The 16,568-nt window shown below is 37.1% G+C and overlaps 9 protein-coding genes across 9 annotated transcripts; 4 read left to right on the top strand and 5 right to left on the bottom strand.

The window, feature by feature from the left end:
- Window positions 1-90: 90 nt before the first annotated feature.
- On the top strand, window positions 91-529 carry FDP41_008932 (uncharacterized protein; the record flags this gene model as incomplete). Its single annotated transcript, XM_044712837.1, has 3 exons — window positions 91-125; window positions 267-344; window positions 433-529. The coding sequence occupies 3 exons, from the start codon at window positions 91-93 to the stop codon at window positions 527-529; spliced, it is 210 nt and encodes a 69-aa protein (XP_044557397.1).
- Window positions 530-607: 78 nt separating this feature from the next.
- FDP41_008931 (uncharacterized protein) lies at window positions 608-2,425 on the bottom strand (the record flags this gene model as incomplete). The annotated part of the gene is made up of 3 exons (XM_044712836.1): window positions 608-1,157; window positions 1,279-1,707; window positions 1,791-2,425. The coding sequence occupies 3 exons, from the start codon at window positions 2,423-2,425 to the stop codon at window positions 608-610; spliced, it is 1,614 nt and encodes a 537-aa protein (XP_044557396.1).
- A 530-nt stretch (window positions 2,426-2,955) lies between these two features.
- Window positions 2,956-4,266, top strand: FDP41_008930 (uncharacterized protein; the record flags this gene model as incomplete). The annotated part of the gene is made up of 1 exon (XM_044712835.1): window positions 2,956-4,266. The coding sequence occupies one exon, from the start codon at window positions 2,956-2,958 to the stop codon at window positions 4,264-4,266; it is 1,311 nt and encodes a 436-aa protein (XP_044557395.1).
- Window positions 4,267-4,373: 107 nt separating this feature from the next.
- FDP41_008929 (uncharacterized protein) lies at window positions 4,374-5,456 on the bottom strand (the record flags this gene model as incomplete). The annotated part of the gene is made up of 3 exons (XM_044712833.1): window positions 4,374-4,692; window positions 4,743-4,801; window positions 4,863-5,456. 3 exons carry the CDS (start codon window positions 5,454-5,456, stop codon window positions 4,374-4,376), a joined length of 972 nt encoding a protein of 323 aa, XP_044557394.1.
- Window positions 5,457-5,676: 220 nt separating this feature from the next.
- FDP41_008928 (uncharacterized protein) lies at window positions 5,677-7,207 on the top strand (the record flags this gene model as incomplete). The annotated part of the gene is made up of 2 exons (XM_044712832.1): window positions 5,677-6,052; window positions 6,168-7,207. 2 exons carry the CDS (start codon window positions 5,677-5,679, stop codon window positions 7,205-7,207), a joined length of 1,416 nt encoding a protein of 471 aa, XP_044557393.1.
- Window positions 7,208-7,288: 81 nt separating this feature from the next.
- FDP41_008927 (uncharacterized protein) lies at window positions 7,289-9,999 on the bottom strand (the record flags this gene model as incomplete). The annotated part of the gene is made up of 4 exons (XM_044712831.1): window positions 7,289-8,800; window positions 8,862-9,139; window positions 9,202-9,383; window positions 9,548-9,999. The coding sequence occupies 4 exons, from the start codon at window positions 9,997-9,999 to the stop codon at window positions 7,289-7,291; spliced, it is 2,424 nt and encodes an 807-aa protein (XP_044557392.1).
- A 79-nt stretch (window positions 10,000-10,078) lies between these two features.
- Window positions 10,079-12,904, bottom strand: FDP41_008926 (uncharacterized protein; the record flags this gene model as incomplete). The annotated part of the gene is made up of 7 exons (XM_044712830.1): window positions 10,079-10,205; window positions 10,271-11,196; window positions 11,254-11,340; window positions 11,390-11,915; window positions 11,972-12,399; window positions 12,458-12,637; window positions 12,782-12,904. 7 exons carry the CDS (start codon window positions 12,902-12,904, stop codon window positions 10,079-10,081), a joined length of 2,397 nt encoding a protein of 798 aa, XP_044557391.1.
- An 821-nt stretch (window positions 12,905-13,725) lies between these two features.
- FDP41_008925 (uncharacterized protein) lies at window positions 13,726-15,924 on the top strand (the record flags this gene model as incomplete). Its single annotated transcript, XM_044712829.1, has 1 exon — window positions 13,726-15,924. One exon carries the CDS (start codon window positions 13,726-13,728, stop codon window positions 15,922-15,924), a length of 2,199 nt encoding a protein of 732 aa, XP_044557390.1.
- Window positions 15,925-15,926: 2 nt separating this feature from the next.
- On the bottom strand, window positions 15,927-16,523 carry FDP41_008924 (uncharacterized protein; the record flags this gene model as incomplete). Its single annotated transcript, XM_044712828.1, has 2 exons — window positions 15,927-16,205; window positions 16,359-16,523. 2 exons carry the CDS (start codon window positions 16,521-16,523, stop codon window positions 15,927-15,929), a joined length of 444 nt encoding a protein of 147 aa, XP_044557389.1.
- Window positions 16,524-16,568: the final 45 nt, after the last annotated feature.

Here is a 16,568-nt window from a genome sequence, read left to right as displayed (position 1 = left end):
AGAGAACAGCAAATCTGAAAGAAATTCTGAATGGAAACTAAAACAAGGATCCGAATTAAAAAAGATCGTCAAGGAAATTCATTCAAAAAAATGTCTTTGTGGAAAACGATTGAAGAAATTTGGAGGTGGGTTTATCTTTCAGTCAAAGCATTTTCCGAGTTGATAACAACAGTGTGCCGATCGGGTGTGATTAAAATTGTTGGGTGATTTGATCATTTGAAAAACATTCAACTGATGATTAATTTAATTTTTCTATTTCGGAACAGACATCCAGGGAAAAGATTAGCCACACTGTCAGTGCTTGGATTGGGCCTTATGATAGGCGCTGTTGCAGCTCCTGTTTAGTAAGTGATACCTCCAATCAGCTTTAATTGCTAAATAATTGAATTATTAATATTTTAATTTAATTTGAAATGTATTTATGGCAATAAGCCTCCCTAAAAGAGACATTAGAAGCGAATTACAACAACTTCAAAAACAAGAACAATTTAGAACTGCAGAAGCTTTTAGACGTTCAGAAGGAAAATGAAATTGTTAAGCTATGGATTAATAATTCAATTTTAAAAAAGAATGCTGATTTATCGGAATAAATAATTTTAATTTCAAATTAAATTCTTTTGATTAGCGAAGGAGTCACAGACGAATATTTGAAAATTTGCACCTGATAGCTGGACAAGACAACAAACAATCCACTTGTTCTGACTTGTTGAGCATTTCTCATGTATGTGGTGTTTCCATTCATTACATCTACAAATGGAACGTCACCAGCAACATTTGGAACGTCATCCAAAACAATGGCTCCACTGCCTTGGTTTTCACTATAATTCACGGTTACCAAATAACTCACTCCTGAATTTGGAAGTCTCCAATGGAATGCAAAAACTCTGTAAGCAGCTGAGCTTTGGCTTACTGTTTTGTATGAGAAAATGGCATCTGGAGTTGTGAAATTGGAAACAAGTGGAATGAATGTAGTGTAGAATTGAACAGCTGTTGGTTGGACGGGTTCTGAGGTGCTGCGTCTGAGTTGAACCACGAGTGGATTCTTTTTACCAATCCATTGACCAAAATATGAAAATTTGAGTCCAGGGATTGAGAAAGAAATGGCGCAGGCAGCATTTGCTCTGGCTAAGCTTCCAAAGTTTGCAACAGCTCTTGCTCTGTAAAATGTCACAACAAGATGCGTTGTTTGAAATGTGGTGTAAATATGGAAACATATGTTGTGTAAATTTGGAAATATTGTTAAATATGAGTATTTTGAATAATCATTTGAATACTTACTGATCATGATTTTCTACAAAGTGAGCACTATGGGAAACATATTGAATTAATTGTTGTGACAGGTAATTGTGAATATTTTTGGTGTTGCTACTGGCAGTGAGTGCATCATATAAATCCTTATCATAAGTAAAATCAAAGCCCAATTGTTGAAGTTGAGAGTTGAGTCCCCAATAACATTCTGCCATAAAGATTGTGTTTGGATATTTTTGTTTTACGGCTGAAATAGCCCACTCCCAGAATTCTGTGTTTGGTTGATAATATCCTCGTTCACTTAATTGAGCTGCCCAAATTCTATTAATTTGAGAGTTCAAAAGTAGCATGGCCATGTCACATCGAATACCATCAGCCATACTTGCAACTTTCATTAAATTTGTCAATTGAAGTGTTCTAGTTTGAGGATTCCAATAGTTAAATTGAGCCGTATCAGTCCTTTCCAAATTGAAAATTATGGTTGAGTAATGCATAAAAATATACATATTCACTTGGACGACTGTCACACACCAAAAACTTACCATGCAGGGAAGTAACCATCCTTTCCATATGCAACTCCATTAGGCAAATAAGAATAAGCATCATAAGGTGGAGAAACAGAGGGAGGATTCAACACATACAGTGAAGAGTTTTGCCACACATTTGGATTATCCACAGCAGAGTGATTTGGAACAAAATCTAACATGAGTTTAAGTCCCATGGCATTCAATTTTTGTCTCAAATTAATCAAATCATTATCTGTACCAATCTCCAGCTGATTGACAGTATATTGCAATACTTGATAAGGACTACCAATAATATCCTCCATCTGATAATCAGGTAAATTGAGAGAATAATCAGTAGCTCTCATGGATAAATCTGTAGCACGACATCTTCCGTAATCACCAATCGTCCAAATTCCCATCAACCACACATACTGAACTCCTAATTGCTTCAAATTTTGAAATTCTTGCATGGGAATGTTATTGAGTCTGATCTTGTAGCCGTACTTTTGAGAGAGCTCATAGAGCCAAGGACGGGTTGAAATTTCGTACAAAATAGGGTTCGGAGTATATTGAGCGTGTACAAAAATTGATGATAGTGAGTGTTCTGAATTTCCAGAACTATTACTACCCATTGGATGATTTGAATTTCTTGAAGAAGAGATCATCATCATGATGAGCAGTGGAAGGCTCACCATCATCAGAAAAATCAAAGGTTGAATTTTCATTTTTTTGATGATGGAAGCTCGGAGCTTGTTTTGGGACTTTGAGATTTTTAAAAGTCATCATCATTATCACAAGCGTGAATTCTTAATGAAGTGTATCTCAAGACTGCAAAATGTACGATGATGCCGATAAATAAATTTCAGATCTGAAATTTCAATAGGAGATCGAGTTTTTAACATCACCACGAAATGTTTGATTTCATCGAGTTACTTCTTTGTATAATTGAATGATGTACATTTGATTAATCTCAAACCATCCGATCACAATTATTATTATTTAAATCTATCCGTGGTATTGTTATTTCTTGGGGTTTGGTGATGTTAAGCCCAATCCCAAAAATTCCGAACCCAACAAAAAATATTTTACATAATATTTTCTTCTGCGAGGCGCTCTTACACTCAATCACCAAAGTGCTCGGATTTAAAGAGGCTTATCATCATCGACATAATCTACCTTCTTCTCACGAGAAACACATTAAATGCCTCCTCCTGTATTTAAAGGACTGAAGAAGAGAAAGTCAAAAACTGCCCAGAAGCGGAAGGCTTCAAGCAGCATTAAGAATGTTGCTGCTGCTGATCAATCAACACAATCGGCAGGCGAGGAGGAATCATCAAAGGTAACAAGCTCTTCGGCACAAGAACCATTGTCTCCCGTTCTCGGATTATCATCTCGAGAAGAACAAGATCAAACGGCAGAAGATGAAGCCATGAATGATCATGTATTGCAAACACAACAAGACGAAGATTCACCAGAATTAACTCATCCGCCAAGAACTAGAAAAAGAAAAAAGAAAACCGCTGCATCCAGTGATGATGAAAACGATCAAGATTATGAGCCAAGTGAAGAAGAGCAACACGAGGAGCCTGCAGCAAAAACTCCAAAGAGAAAAGTCTCTTATCTTCCAACAACATCGTCGTATCGTGTTCCAGTGATAGAAGATGAAAGTGACAGGATGACCTCACCACCAAGCTCTAGAAAGAGAGCCAAGAATTTTACCCCTGATGAAGATCGACTTGTGAAACGTGTGGTTCTCGACATTTATGGTGATGTTCCTAAGGTTGTTAACAAGAAAGTGTTCGAATTGATGTCCAAAATTCTGGATGGTAGAGAAGGCCAAGCCAAAGGCATTAAGAAACATTATTATAGAACAGGTGTCTATAAACAAACTGAAACAGAAATGATGGAAACAGAGGAAGCAGATAACCAAAAGCTACTTCCATTTAAAGATGAAATTTTGAGACTAAAGGAACTTATGGCGGAAGAAATAGAGATAGAAGCACAACGTAAACGAGCAGCTCAGTTGAGTGAGATTAGAAGATTATCCAATGAGATTGAAGATTTTAATGCCAGACACTTCTCAACTCCCAAAAAATCACCAGCAGGAAAATCAAGCACTTCGTCAACTCCTCGAAAATCTCCCAAATCATCGTCCTCAACTCCAACAAGACAGCGTGCAAGCTCTTCCAGTAGCAGAGAAAAAGATGAAGAAACCTTATATGCAGAAAAGTTAATTGAAAAATTGACTGCAGAGACGCAAAAATCGTCTGATCTTGTTGCTCATGCTCTCTACGCATGCAGTGGAGATCCTAAACTTGCTGCTCGTTTATTGGATGACTCTGTGGAGCTCACAGAGAATGAAAAAAGCAGAATATGGACCCAAGAGGAGGATAAGGTTTTGACTATGAAAGGAAGACCATTGAAGGCTTTGATTGACTTGAAAGGAGAAGATCTTGTTCAAGCTAGATTGGCATGGTTGGAGAGTGCAGAGTATGGAGAAGTTGAATACTAGGTCACATTGATTAGTTATGTTTGGCTTAATATTGATCTAGGTTTTGTAAATAGTGCAACATGTAATTTGCTTAGTACGCTAGATTTCATGAAAATTAACAATAATTATTATTCGAAGAACACAAATTCCTTTTTTATCAAATTATTTCCGATCTTCATTTGTGTTAAGAAAAAGATATCAATTCGCTCGTCATCATGCTCTTGACGATGGGCAGAATATCTCTTATCCAGTGTTCGATACTTTTTCAACCGAATCAGTGCCTCCACTTCTTTCAAAATATACTCTCCTCTCGCAAGTTGATTTCTTAAATCTTCTTCGCTCATATCGGATTTATTTGCAAGAAAGGCTTTCTTCAAACGAGCTTTCAATACTTGTGGGCTTTCTTCTCCTGGGTAGTGAGGAATCATGGCAAGAAATCGTTTGTATCTTTGAATGTACATTGTCAATCATCGGAACGGATTGGCTGAAAAACATACAGGTTGAGGGCTTGTTGGCGAAGATGTTGATTCTGCATTTTTGTAAATTTTGGAAATGTCTTGAGTGAGACACAGGTTGGATCGAATTGGATATTATTAATCGTCCCATGACGACTGTACCTTTGGGACAGAGTCAAAGTCTACTTGCTTATCATAAACATAACCTTTATCGCCTGGTTTTAGCTGTTTGAAATTTTCATCCATTTTTGCTTTGACCTTCCTGAGAGATTGATCGTCCAGTTTGTTAAGGTCCTGGCTTTTAAAGTCGTCTTCATCTTCGTCAAACTGATCAAAATCTTCCTCTTCAATGTCTTCCTCTTCTATAACTTCTGTTGGTTTTTGTTTTGGTTGATTGTTGATGATATTGTTTGTTTTTTGAGGCTGAGACTTTGATTGTGGTTCCGGAGGTAAGAATGATTTTGTGGTGTGGTCTACTAATTGTCGGACCATTTTATCTATTTGATGATTGGGAATAGGCTCAAACAGCTCATGATGATGTTTAAATAATACATGTTGTTTTATATTTTTCACAATTTCCTCTTCGTCCAGTTCTGGATAATTCTTTACAATATAATCTTCCAAATACACTCTCCGATGCCTCAATTCCCTCTTTCCCTTACTATTGATCTTTGTATATTCAACGACGAGAGCACATTGTTGCTTACGTATTCCAATTCTCAATACATTGTCGACACTTGTCGAGTTTGGGCTCATTTTTTTCATCTTTGAAAATAATTGTAAACATTTTTAGCGTTATTTACAAAATTTTTTGGCGGAATCGATGAAAACACACATCTAGATGACAGCTCTGGACATCATCAAAGAGATCTATTAAGAGATCGATTGTTCTTTCCATAAATGTCCATTTGTAGTCAAGCTTCATAAACGAACCAGATTAAGTAGTATATCTATTAACTTTTGAAATTCAAAAAAAATGAATCACCATGATGAAGATTCCATTCAAGAGGAGAATTCTTCTCCATTGACTCATTCATCACTATCATCTGTAGACTCCGAACATGACCTACCATTGTTTGATGATCAGCAGAATAATAATGAAGAGGAAAACAAAACTGATGATGATGACGATGATTTAAATTTGAATATTCCTCCAGTCTTGGAATTTGGGTCATTGATTCCCGGTATTCCGAAGGATGCTTCGTCATTGTGGACTGAACAGTACATCTATAATACAGGATTAATCTACCGAAAAATTATGATCAAAGTTGATTCATATCGGTTTGAAAGGAATTTTAAGCTTGCTCACGATGAACTGATAAAAGCAATTAATTTATTTCCGTATCAGCCAGGTAGGTGCATTGAAGTGGATTGAAAGGCAATGTACGATTGTCATTATTTCTTTAAAATATTATTATGATTAATGTCCATCATCATCCACTCATTTCTTTCACTTGAAATAATTAGAGGCCTATTATAAAAGAGCGTTAATTTATTTCCAAACAAGCAATCCAAAAGAGATGCAACGAGCAATTAATATTACAAAATTTGTCTGCAAAGGCCACCCATTTTGGTCGCTCTTGTGTGAAGGATATACATGTGAGGTTGAACAAAATTTTACAAAATCTCGTGATCTCTATGAACAAGCGTATCACGTTCCAAAAGAGCAAATTTTAAGATTTTATGAAAATACTTTCAAGCTTTCGAATCAATGTGCCACTACGATGTATAATTTATTTGACGTTTTCTCACCTTTTTTTGCAATATTTAATCAGGGCTGTGTGATGATGGATTTAGAAATCGAAAAAGAGGCAATTAACACATTTCAGAGCGCCATTGATTTTCTAGAGAATAGTGCTAAAAACAATGTCTTTCATTTTCTATCTGTCTCTCAGCTCTCAAAACTCCTCTCAATGGGAAAAGCGTTGTGTTTTAACAATATGGGATGTTGTGCTTTACAATTCTCAACTGATCATGAAGCTCTCAAGTATTTATCCAAAGGTATTGAATACAGTCGGAAATATGTATTAGTTTATGAAAATAGGATGAATCTCTTTAGCAGGCTTACTATGTATGCTTCGGCTGTCAAGGATTGTGATGCCGTACTGTCGTTTGCTAAAAACCCAGAAACACTAGAAAAGATGCAAGCAGAAAAGGCCTGTAATATTCATCGATGGATTCAACAAGGCCCAGGACATCATTGTAAATATTCTTATTCTGACCTTGATAACCTTGTTGAAGAATTACTTGAAAAATATCCTAAAAATCATGTGCTCTATTTAACTAAGGCACTCAATGCATCAACATTAGAAGAGGCTGTTGACATTTTAACACAAGGTATTAACACAATTGATACTCCTTCTGTGGATAGCATGTTCAAACTGGCTGCTTTGTTTGATTTCAGATCTTCTCTTTACGAAGGCATGGGAGAAACAAGAAAGAGCGATAATGATTCGAAAACTGTAAAAAGACTTGGAGAATACCAGCTCCCTAGCAGAATCGAGTAAAAAACAAATGAAGACCAACTTTCATGTCATTCCGAATGGGGATCCAAGACGATCGATCAGACCTTTACTTTGGTCACAACTTTATTTTTGAGAAAGCAATGAGACAATCTGGAAGGCACATGCTGCAATTTTTGCGTTGGGATTGGCAGTCTTTTGTGTAAATATTTGTTGCTGTTGCTTGGCTACAGCCTTGACTGATTCACTTGCTCCAGTTAACAAGGTTCCTACAGCAACTAGAAGATCGTATAAAATATTAGTATCTGTTTCGTTTGGAATGGCTTGACATGCCAATGTTAAAAGTTTCTCTTTGAGAGCATCTGATTGTGTGTTGGTGTACAAGGAAACAGAAGTATTCAGTATAAAGTATGAGTAGGCAGCTCTCATATTTGCATTATCCAATTCAACCATCTTGGATGCATTATCAACAACAATTTGTGCATGTTTGGAAATGATGAACTTGAGTTGGGAAGTGTGGAACATATTGGCAAGAGCTCTAAAAGCAAGCATCTTTAAAGCAGTGTACGTAGTTGTTGGATTAAAGCATAAGGTGACAATCTTGGTGAGGATGTTCGATCCATTCTTGTATTGCTCAGAGTAAAAGTTTGCAGCAGGATTAGTGAGAATTAGTAATCTAAAAAGATCGACACCAGGGAATATCTTATCAATGGGCCATTGGAGGATTTTCTCGACAACAACAATGTGGCTTGTTGTCACTTTTTCACCTTGACCTGCCTTCAACGTGGAGCAAAGTTGTGAAAGTGATCCTGCTTCCTCTTTGGTGAGAGCGAGGGAGCTATTTTCAGAATTCTTAATGGCGTCATTGAATTCGTTCAATTTACGGAGAATACCATCATAGTTTGCTTGATCGAAGATTTTAACATTACCAGGGAAGTGTTTGACATTTTTTTGTCTTTCTCTTTCTTCCAATTCTTTTTGATATTGTTGTTGTTCTTGAGCAAAAGGAGAGCTTACTGGAGTTGTGTCCTTTGGTTTAGTTTGAGTTCCTGGACGTTTGGCAACAAACGTCTCTCTTTGATGTCCAGTAAATGGATCGCCAGTCATAAACTGAGGTGGAGTTTCTTCATGTATGTCAGTATTGTCCATTATGAATTTTGCAATTTGATCCAAATAATTTTGAGAAAGATCATTATCCCAAATAAATTGTTGAGCTGCAAAGTATGGATTATCTCCCTTATTGAAAGGTAATTTAAAGTTTCTCAGACCACTTCCATGCTCTAATTCTACGTCAAATACATAGTCGTACATTTTACCATTGTGATATGTTTTTTGTGCAAATCCATCGCCGACACCAGGACCCTCTGTCACCTCACCGACTCTTTCCCACTTTTGTTGAGCTGCACTCCATGAATAGGCTTCTGGAATTCCATTATTGTTGACAAGCTTAATTTCTCCATCACTTGTTCCTTTTGTTGAATTCAAGACAAGTTCTGTGGGTAATTTGGTTGGATCAACTCCGCTCTTCTTGATCTTGGAGTTTGCAATATTGTCGTTAAAAGCTTGAATAATTTCTGGATTGGCTGCTTTTTCTAATTTTCTTGTAAAAACTCGTGCAACTCCGTCAGAACAAGCAGTCTGTGAATGATTGAGAAAAAGTATTCAGTAAAACAAAACAATCAGAAAATAAAACACCTACAGCAATGTCACCATTCGGAAGTGCAACAACTTGCCAAACACATCCTGGATGTTCAATGGTTTGAATGAGACTACCATTGTTCCAAACTTTCACAGTTTTATCCTCACTAGCAGTCAACATTTCTCCTGATGGAGTAAGCTCAACAGAGTACACGAGTGTGTTGTGAGCTTGAATTTGAGCAATACAATCACCATGCAAGGTCCAGGTTTTGACTGTACCATCATTGGAAGCAGACACAAAACCAATGTTTGGCAACTCCTTCAAGGATCTCACACAAGCTAGTATTTGACATGAAAAATTGGCAATGATTAATGACTCCAATCATTGATCAAACACTTACAACTATGTGCAGCATCAATTGTACGAATGTTTTTACCATTCTCCCAAAATTTAATGCTTCCATCTCCACTTCCTGTAATAATCAATCCATTAGAAACTGCCAATGTACATAAAACGTTTTGTTGGTGTCCTTTCAACTCATACACAGGTACATCATTTCCTAGGTTCCAACATTTTGCGGTTCTGTGTTTGTTAGTGTTGTTGATTTTCATAAAACAAAGCAACGCCAAAGTAGGAGTAGTAGATGAATAGTGATCCAAATCAAAATCACCGTCATCGGAAAGAATCAAATTTTTGTTTCACCATTAAATAAGATGACAAATCAACGCTCATAGACCACCACTTACTTATCCCATGATCCCGAAATGATCAAACCAGTATATTTATCGACAGTCAAACAGCTGATAGCATTGGAATGAGCATCTGTAAATCTCTTCACTGGGCTACCATCCACCAAATTCCAAACAATCAATGATTTATCATGTGATCCAGAAACAGCGTAGTGATCCGAAAGAAAATCTACCGATGTAATAAACTTCTCATGACCAACCATTGTAATTGTGCATTGGTATTCACTTTGTTTCTTTGCTTTGATTAACTCTTCTCCATCAAACATGGTATTTTCAAAATTAGCTTGCTCTTCCCGATAGTTAGGATTCGGAGTAAACGTCTTTACAGTACAATCTAATGATCCTGTAATGATACCTCCATCAACAAGAGGATTAGCACACACAGTACGACATTGATCAATGTGTCCTTTGCATTCTGCACGAAGAATAAAGTTATTGTTGCTTGACATTTTTTTTAATCTATTTTTACAAGTTCAAATCCTTCAAAGAAAACAAAAACAGACTGGTGATGAAACATTTTACTCTTCATCAATGTTTGGATTGGGAAGAGGTACTTCGAGGAATGGAATGGGAATGGTTCACAGAAAGAGAGGGAGTTGATTTACTTTTGTGTTTGGATGATGGCTCGTTTGAGGTGATATTCTTTGATGTGGAACTATTAGAAATAATGAGCATTAAGGTTAATTCCATCATGATTCAAAACAAATGACATTCACATACCTTTGAGTTCTTGAAATAGTGTTTCCACTCTTGGGCTTACCAGAGGAGGACGAAAAAGGTGTAGGCGACGGAGATTTAGATTTTGGAGGGTTACTAGAGGAAGTGGTAGGAGGTTTCAAAGCATTGGGAATAGATTTCCTTCTCATAGAAGAAATGGATGTGGAAGGAGGAGAAATCTGAGTTGAAGAGGACGTGTTCGGGCTCATGTATGTTATTGATGTAATATATTCTCGATCAGTCCATTCTGACTCTTCCTTCTCCTTTTTCTTGTCAGCAATGTCGTCCATGCTTTGAAGGTTGAGTCTGAATCCTCGATTTGTTTCAGTTTCAATAGTATGAAGGATGTTCCTTGCAGTCATGGCTGCCTCCTTAACATCTCTGTCTTTATCCAAGCTCAAATAAGAGAGTTTTTCCTTAATTTTCGCTAGAAGAAGGACATCATCAGGAAGTGTCAATGTTTTTTTCAACTCTGGAAGCATGAAGCAAAACCGTCTTCGAACATTAGGAACTTTGTCCTTCTCCATTTTCATAACGTTATCGAAAAGTAGTTCTTTCGAAAATTTTTTGCTATAATGTTCCATGATTGGAATACATAAATCAAAAAACATCATGCGATTGGAATAAGACCTGCTGCTGATAAGGTCCTTGGTTACGCTCGACAAAATATCTTTTTGTCTTGGTAAGCTTTGAAGTCCTCTTGTGACAATCACAAGTGAGGTTGCGGCTTGAATTTTTACAGGTTGTGCAACTCCCTCAAATATTTGTTTTTTAAGAATGGGAATGAACGTGTCTATTATTTGATCTCTCGAAAAATATAAATGAAAATATTGAAAATGGGAAAAATAGTTTTCCAATCTTCTCCAATCGTTTTGCACTCCACTGTGATAATTGTTGATGGAGCTGATCACATTGGTAAAAAAGGAATCCTATTAGCAAAGTAAGTGTTGTTCTATCATACCTTAATTACTGTTGTTATTACTTACCGATGTTTTTGCTAAAGCTGTTTTAAAGCATGTTAAAATCGTGTTCAAGTTTTGCACAATTTTGTCTCTCACGTCCATATTGGAATCCTAATATAAACTAGTTATATGATGTTGTTGCATACTATCATCAACTTACCGACAGCAGGGAAAAGAAAAGGTTTTTAAGGAGTTTGGCCGTTCCATCCTCTGATAGCAGCCTAACTATCTCATGAAAACCAGAAGCAATCCTCTTTCTAACAGCCACACTTGGATCCTCGCAACAAGCCACCATGCTGTTATGCAAACATTTCTCATACCTCTTGGATCCAACACACTTAACAACAGCAGGAAAATTGAATGCACAAAATTCACGAATTTCTTGAGAATTGTCTTTAGCTGCTGAAACAAAAAAGTTGACAAAACATGCAATTTGATCCTCTTCCCTAATTTGTAAGTAATAGAATATTTCTCCAAACCTCTCAACGAGTATTCTGTACAAATCGCTCGGAGGTGATTTGACCCAGTTCAAATAATATTGTTGAATTTGATCCGCTCTATATTTTTCATCGAAAAAGCTTAACATGTTTGTCAAAGTTTCCAAGGCTGCCTGTCTCACCAATTTGGTTTCATCTTTTACAAGCTGAAATAACTCAGGCATTAAAAATTGTTTGGATTTTTCAGGGCTATTGTTTACGAGTTGGTGACAAGGACAAGCTTCATAACAAGTGGTTCAACCTACCCTAATCCTTTTGATAAATTAATAATTTCTTGTGCCATTGTCTTTCTTACCGAGAATGATGTGTCTTGACAAAGATCCAACGATTTTTGAAGATACGACTGCTTTATGATTTGGAAGGGCAGACGTTTTGAAAGAGCACCCAACAGCTTGGCGCAAAAACATCGATTGCCTTCTGATTCTGATAAGCTTCCTTTCTGGATGGCAAAGGGAATAATTTCATGTTCCAAGAGTGAGGGTGCCATAAAATCTACGGCAGAGATTAATACATCTTGCCAAACTGATGATACATGCTCTCCAGAGTTATTTATCATTGATTGTATAAGCGCGAATACTTCTTTCATATTTTCTGGATGTAGTAAAGGAAAACACGGAACCAAATAGTCTCCAATCATAATTTGAGTTTCTTCATCTTCTTTTCCGATTTTATCCTAACGTTGAGCAAGAAGATGTCAGAAATAAGAACATCATTTCAGAAAAATGACATACCGAGAAGAGGGAGACTATTTTCGAGATGGCTTTTTGTTGGTGTCTTTGAAATAGAGATGGCAAGTTTTCAAGTACAGAACACTTTTGTACAGATGTTCCTTTCGTGAGCAGATATTCAGCCCGCTCGACTTCTCCGAGATTTTCATCGACCAGATAGCGCTCGAGAAGTTGTCCTTTTTTCTATTGATTTCGATCGAATTTGATGAAGCGAAATGAAGGTTGTGTTCCCGATGATTTACAGAAGAGGATGGTCATCAAACACACAAGTCAAGGCTCCCTCGCCATCTCTTTAAGAAACATTTTCTTATACAACCAACCACCTACCTGAGCATTCTTTCTAATCTCTGTAAGAGGAACCTCTGAAACAGAAGGCAGCAGCGATGAACTCAACTCGGGAAACGATAGCTGAATATGAGGGAGAGATACCTGCGTTTCATGATTTATCATTTTTTAATGTAGGTGTGTTTGCGCACCCCTCATGCACGTTCATGCTCGAAAGTGTGTCTTAATCTCCCAAAGTTTCAACCGAAAACCACCATCCCTTTTGGTTCATTACGGTAATTGTATGTGCGCGCTCCTGAGGAGGTCGAAAGCATCTAAGGATCTCGACACATTGCATGTAACTGTACACACTCACAACGAAAAGACCGTGATCTCTCTTTCTCTCTCTTTTCATTTCGACCCGGATATTGAGAAAAATTCTCTCTTTTCTCATTAAAATTGCATCTTTGAGAGGATCGCGTTGCACTAATAGCAACAAGGGAATTTACATTCTCTTTGAGAAGTTGCCTATTCAGTCTGTTAACATCCACAACATCCGTTGATGGAAGGAACAGCTTCCTATTCGGTCGGCACCACGGAACAAAAATCAAGAGCGGAAACCAATAAGACATGTGTGTCGATGTGTGAACATATATTTCGCGTTGAGGGAGAATCGAGTCAGTCATGTTATACTGCGTTTTGAACCATGGACCCATTGAGAGTCTATTCAGTAGCAACCATTCAACAGTTTTGCGTCATCATTCCTCTTGGAGCTCTTCTTTTGTCTTTTATTTGTGGACGAGAGCCATTTTAAAAAAAATAGTACTTACGTTGTGGTTTCCATCAATTTGTTTGTTCAGTTTTGAGGTGTTCTGTAGATTTGATGGTAAAAAGCGCCATGCACTACATATCTCTTCATTCCGATCCAAGATCCTTGTAAGAGCCACACCCGCCTCAAAAAATAGCGTACATAACCCTCAGTCTTAATAACAGTCTTCTTGCAACAAATGGCCAACGTCGAAGAAGAAGAGGAAATAACAACAACAACAACAACGCTCACTACGCCCCCAAAATGGGAGCATAACAACAATCGCATGGAGGACGATATTACTCCATTAACATCAATCGGAAAAGAGCAAAATAATAATGCCCTGGATGAGAAGGATGAAAATTCTTGTGTGCCATCTCCCATTACCTCTAGGTTTGGAGCTCAAGACGAAGCTAATAATGTGCCTAAAGAACACTGTCCCATTCCGGTCTCAAGCATCCAAGCACCTAGCACTCGACAAAACACAGAGCACAATGAAGATCCAACAAGAGAGGATCTTTCCCAATCGAGATCTGTTCCTTCCATTGTACCTAAACTTTCTTTAAGCAACTTAAAACATCACACCTCTTCACCAGCGCTCAGGCCTAGCAGTGCAAACAAGAGTGTAAATCGTTCCATGGAAAAACAAAATTCGGAACGCATTCACAGAAACATTTCACAAAGCCCTAAGATTGACTCTTGCAAACGGCCCTCAACCAACAGATCCAAACAAAGCGCTTCACCTGTAACACCAACCAGAAATAATCTTACTGTATTTTCTCCAAAAATTTACTATTCCGCTAGCAGCTTGTTGTCGACCAATAGAAGGTCTCAATCAAGAGAACGGATAGCAAAGCTCTTCACACCTCCAAGTTCAAAGAGTCGTTCAAGTGCATTTTCCGACTTTACTGATTATGTAGAAATTAATAGAAAATTGGAATCCATGGGTATGAGATTTACTGATTCTGGAGAAAAAAAGAGCTTGGAAAACTTTGACGAAAACGCAAAGGACCAAAAAATTTTACTCACTTCTCCAAGATCAATCGAGGCGTGCTTAAGAACTGGAATATCGCCAACCGAACTCATTAAAAAAGATGAATCAGAATTCTATTCAAAAGGCGTACCTCCTGATATTGTGAAAATGAGATGGTCTCACTACGAAACAAGAAGAAAAGAAAAACTTCATATGGTTAGAGAAGAGAGACACAAAATTGCAATTCAGGATTCTGATGCTGGTGATTGTGTGCTCAATGGAAATGATGGACTCGATGAAACATTTGGAGTGCTTCTTGAAGAGCAAAAGAAATATGAACACCACTTCAAGAGCAACAAATCCTACCTTGAACATTTAATCCATTATGAAATTGAATCAAAGAGAAAACAACAAGAGAAAGAGAAGAAACTTCAAGCAAGAGAGGAAAAAATAGAAATAGAAAAACAGAAACGACTTGAAAAACAGCAAGAAACCATTCGGAAACGTGATCAAAGCGATTTGGAAAGGCAACAGGAATTAGAAAAGCTCAGAAATGAAAGACGAGCTAAAGAAATAGAGCGCCAAAAAGAAGTGGAAGAACGAGAAAATGCAAGAACACGACAGGTTGAAGAACGATTTAGAGAACTCCAAGCGAAAACAGATTTCATGAAAATGAGGAAAACAGAAAAAGTTAAGCAAGCCCTCATGAGAGATGAAGAAATTCAAAAAGCCAAAGAGCAGAATCTTCTTGAAAAACAAGAGAATTTTGAAAAGAAGATTAAGGAAATTGAAATGTTGAAAGACAAAACCTTGAGACAGACAAAGGAAATGGCTCTGTTGAAAGATTCTAAAATTCGTGAAACGAAAATGAAAAGTGAGAGAATTGAGCAAGAACGAATCTCCAAAGTTCTTGAAAAGATCAATACAAACGAAGATCAGCTTAAAAAGTTTGAACAAGAGAAGGCGCTACTGATGCACAAAAAGAAAATTGAAGAGCAAAGCAAGGAGATGCACAGATTGGATGTTATTCAGAAAAACAAGGAAGAAATGGAAAAAAAGGTTGAAAAAATCATTCTCAAGCAACAACAGGAAGAATTGATGAACTCTGAAATGATGGAAAAAGCTAAGATTGAAGCGTTAAGAAAAATGGAAGAGCAAAGGCTAAAAGAACTTGAAAAACAAGAGAGTGTGGAAAGAGCAAAGCGAATCGAACAATTCAAAAAACTACAAACGATGACTCTTATTGAGGATAAAAAGAAAAAGGTAGATCTTATAGAAAAGGCAAAACAAGAATTGCAAGAAAAAAAGCAGTTACAGCAAACTCTACTTAAAAGAAGCAGACAGCTTTTACAACGAATTAATCCAAATACTGTTAATGCTGATGAAATCATAGAGACAATCATTTCACCACGCTCTCGTAAATAAACTTATTGTTTTGCAATTTTGATGGCTGCAACACGCATAGCATCCAATCGATCAAGATCATTAAAGTTATCAGTGCGGGCCTTCTCGTCGTCCTTGGCATTCCATAAGATGAATGTTGGAATTGACTTGACACGCAAATCAGGATGAGTTCTATATGGATATTGTGGATTTCCCTTGTACTCGGATCTTTCAACGAGAGCTTTCACAAGAATGGTCTTGAGTCCTTTCTTCTTGCATTCTCTGTCAACTTCAGGAAGGAAGTCTTCGGTAACAATTGGTTCCTATTGTGTACACATGTGCATTAAAAAAAACAATATTAGTGTTGGCAATATTAATGAATATTGAATCATCATCATCATCATCATCATTTTGATGCAATCACGTGAAAGATGTGAATATTAACTTTGAAATTAAAATTGGACAACAACACGTACAGAAACCACACAATCTGGACACCAACTCTTTCCTGTAGTTGTATCCTTCTTACCAGTGATGTAAACAAAAACCAATGAACCCGGATGATTATTCACCACCGATTGCATAGTGGAATCGAATTGAGCAGGAGTCTCAACAATCACTTCTTCAAAAGCAGAAGACATTTTTTTTGTGTGAGATTTTCAACTCCGAACGGAGGAGTGGTAAAG

This window comes from Naegleria fowleri, assembly GCF_008403515.1.
Source record: "Naegleria fowleri strain ATCC 30894 chromosome Unknown tig66, whole genome shotgun sequence".
Classification (NCBI taxonomy): domain Eukaryota; phylum Heterolobosea; class Eutetramitea; order Acrasida; family Naegleriidae; genus Naegleria; species Naegleria fowleri.
Note: the sequence above shows the minus strand (reverse complement) of the source record. Positions and strands in the feature narration are given on the sequence as shown.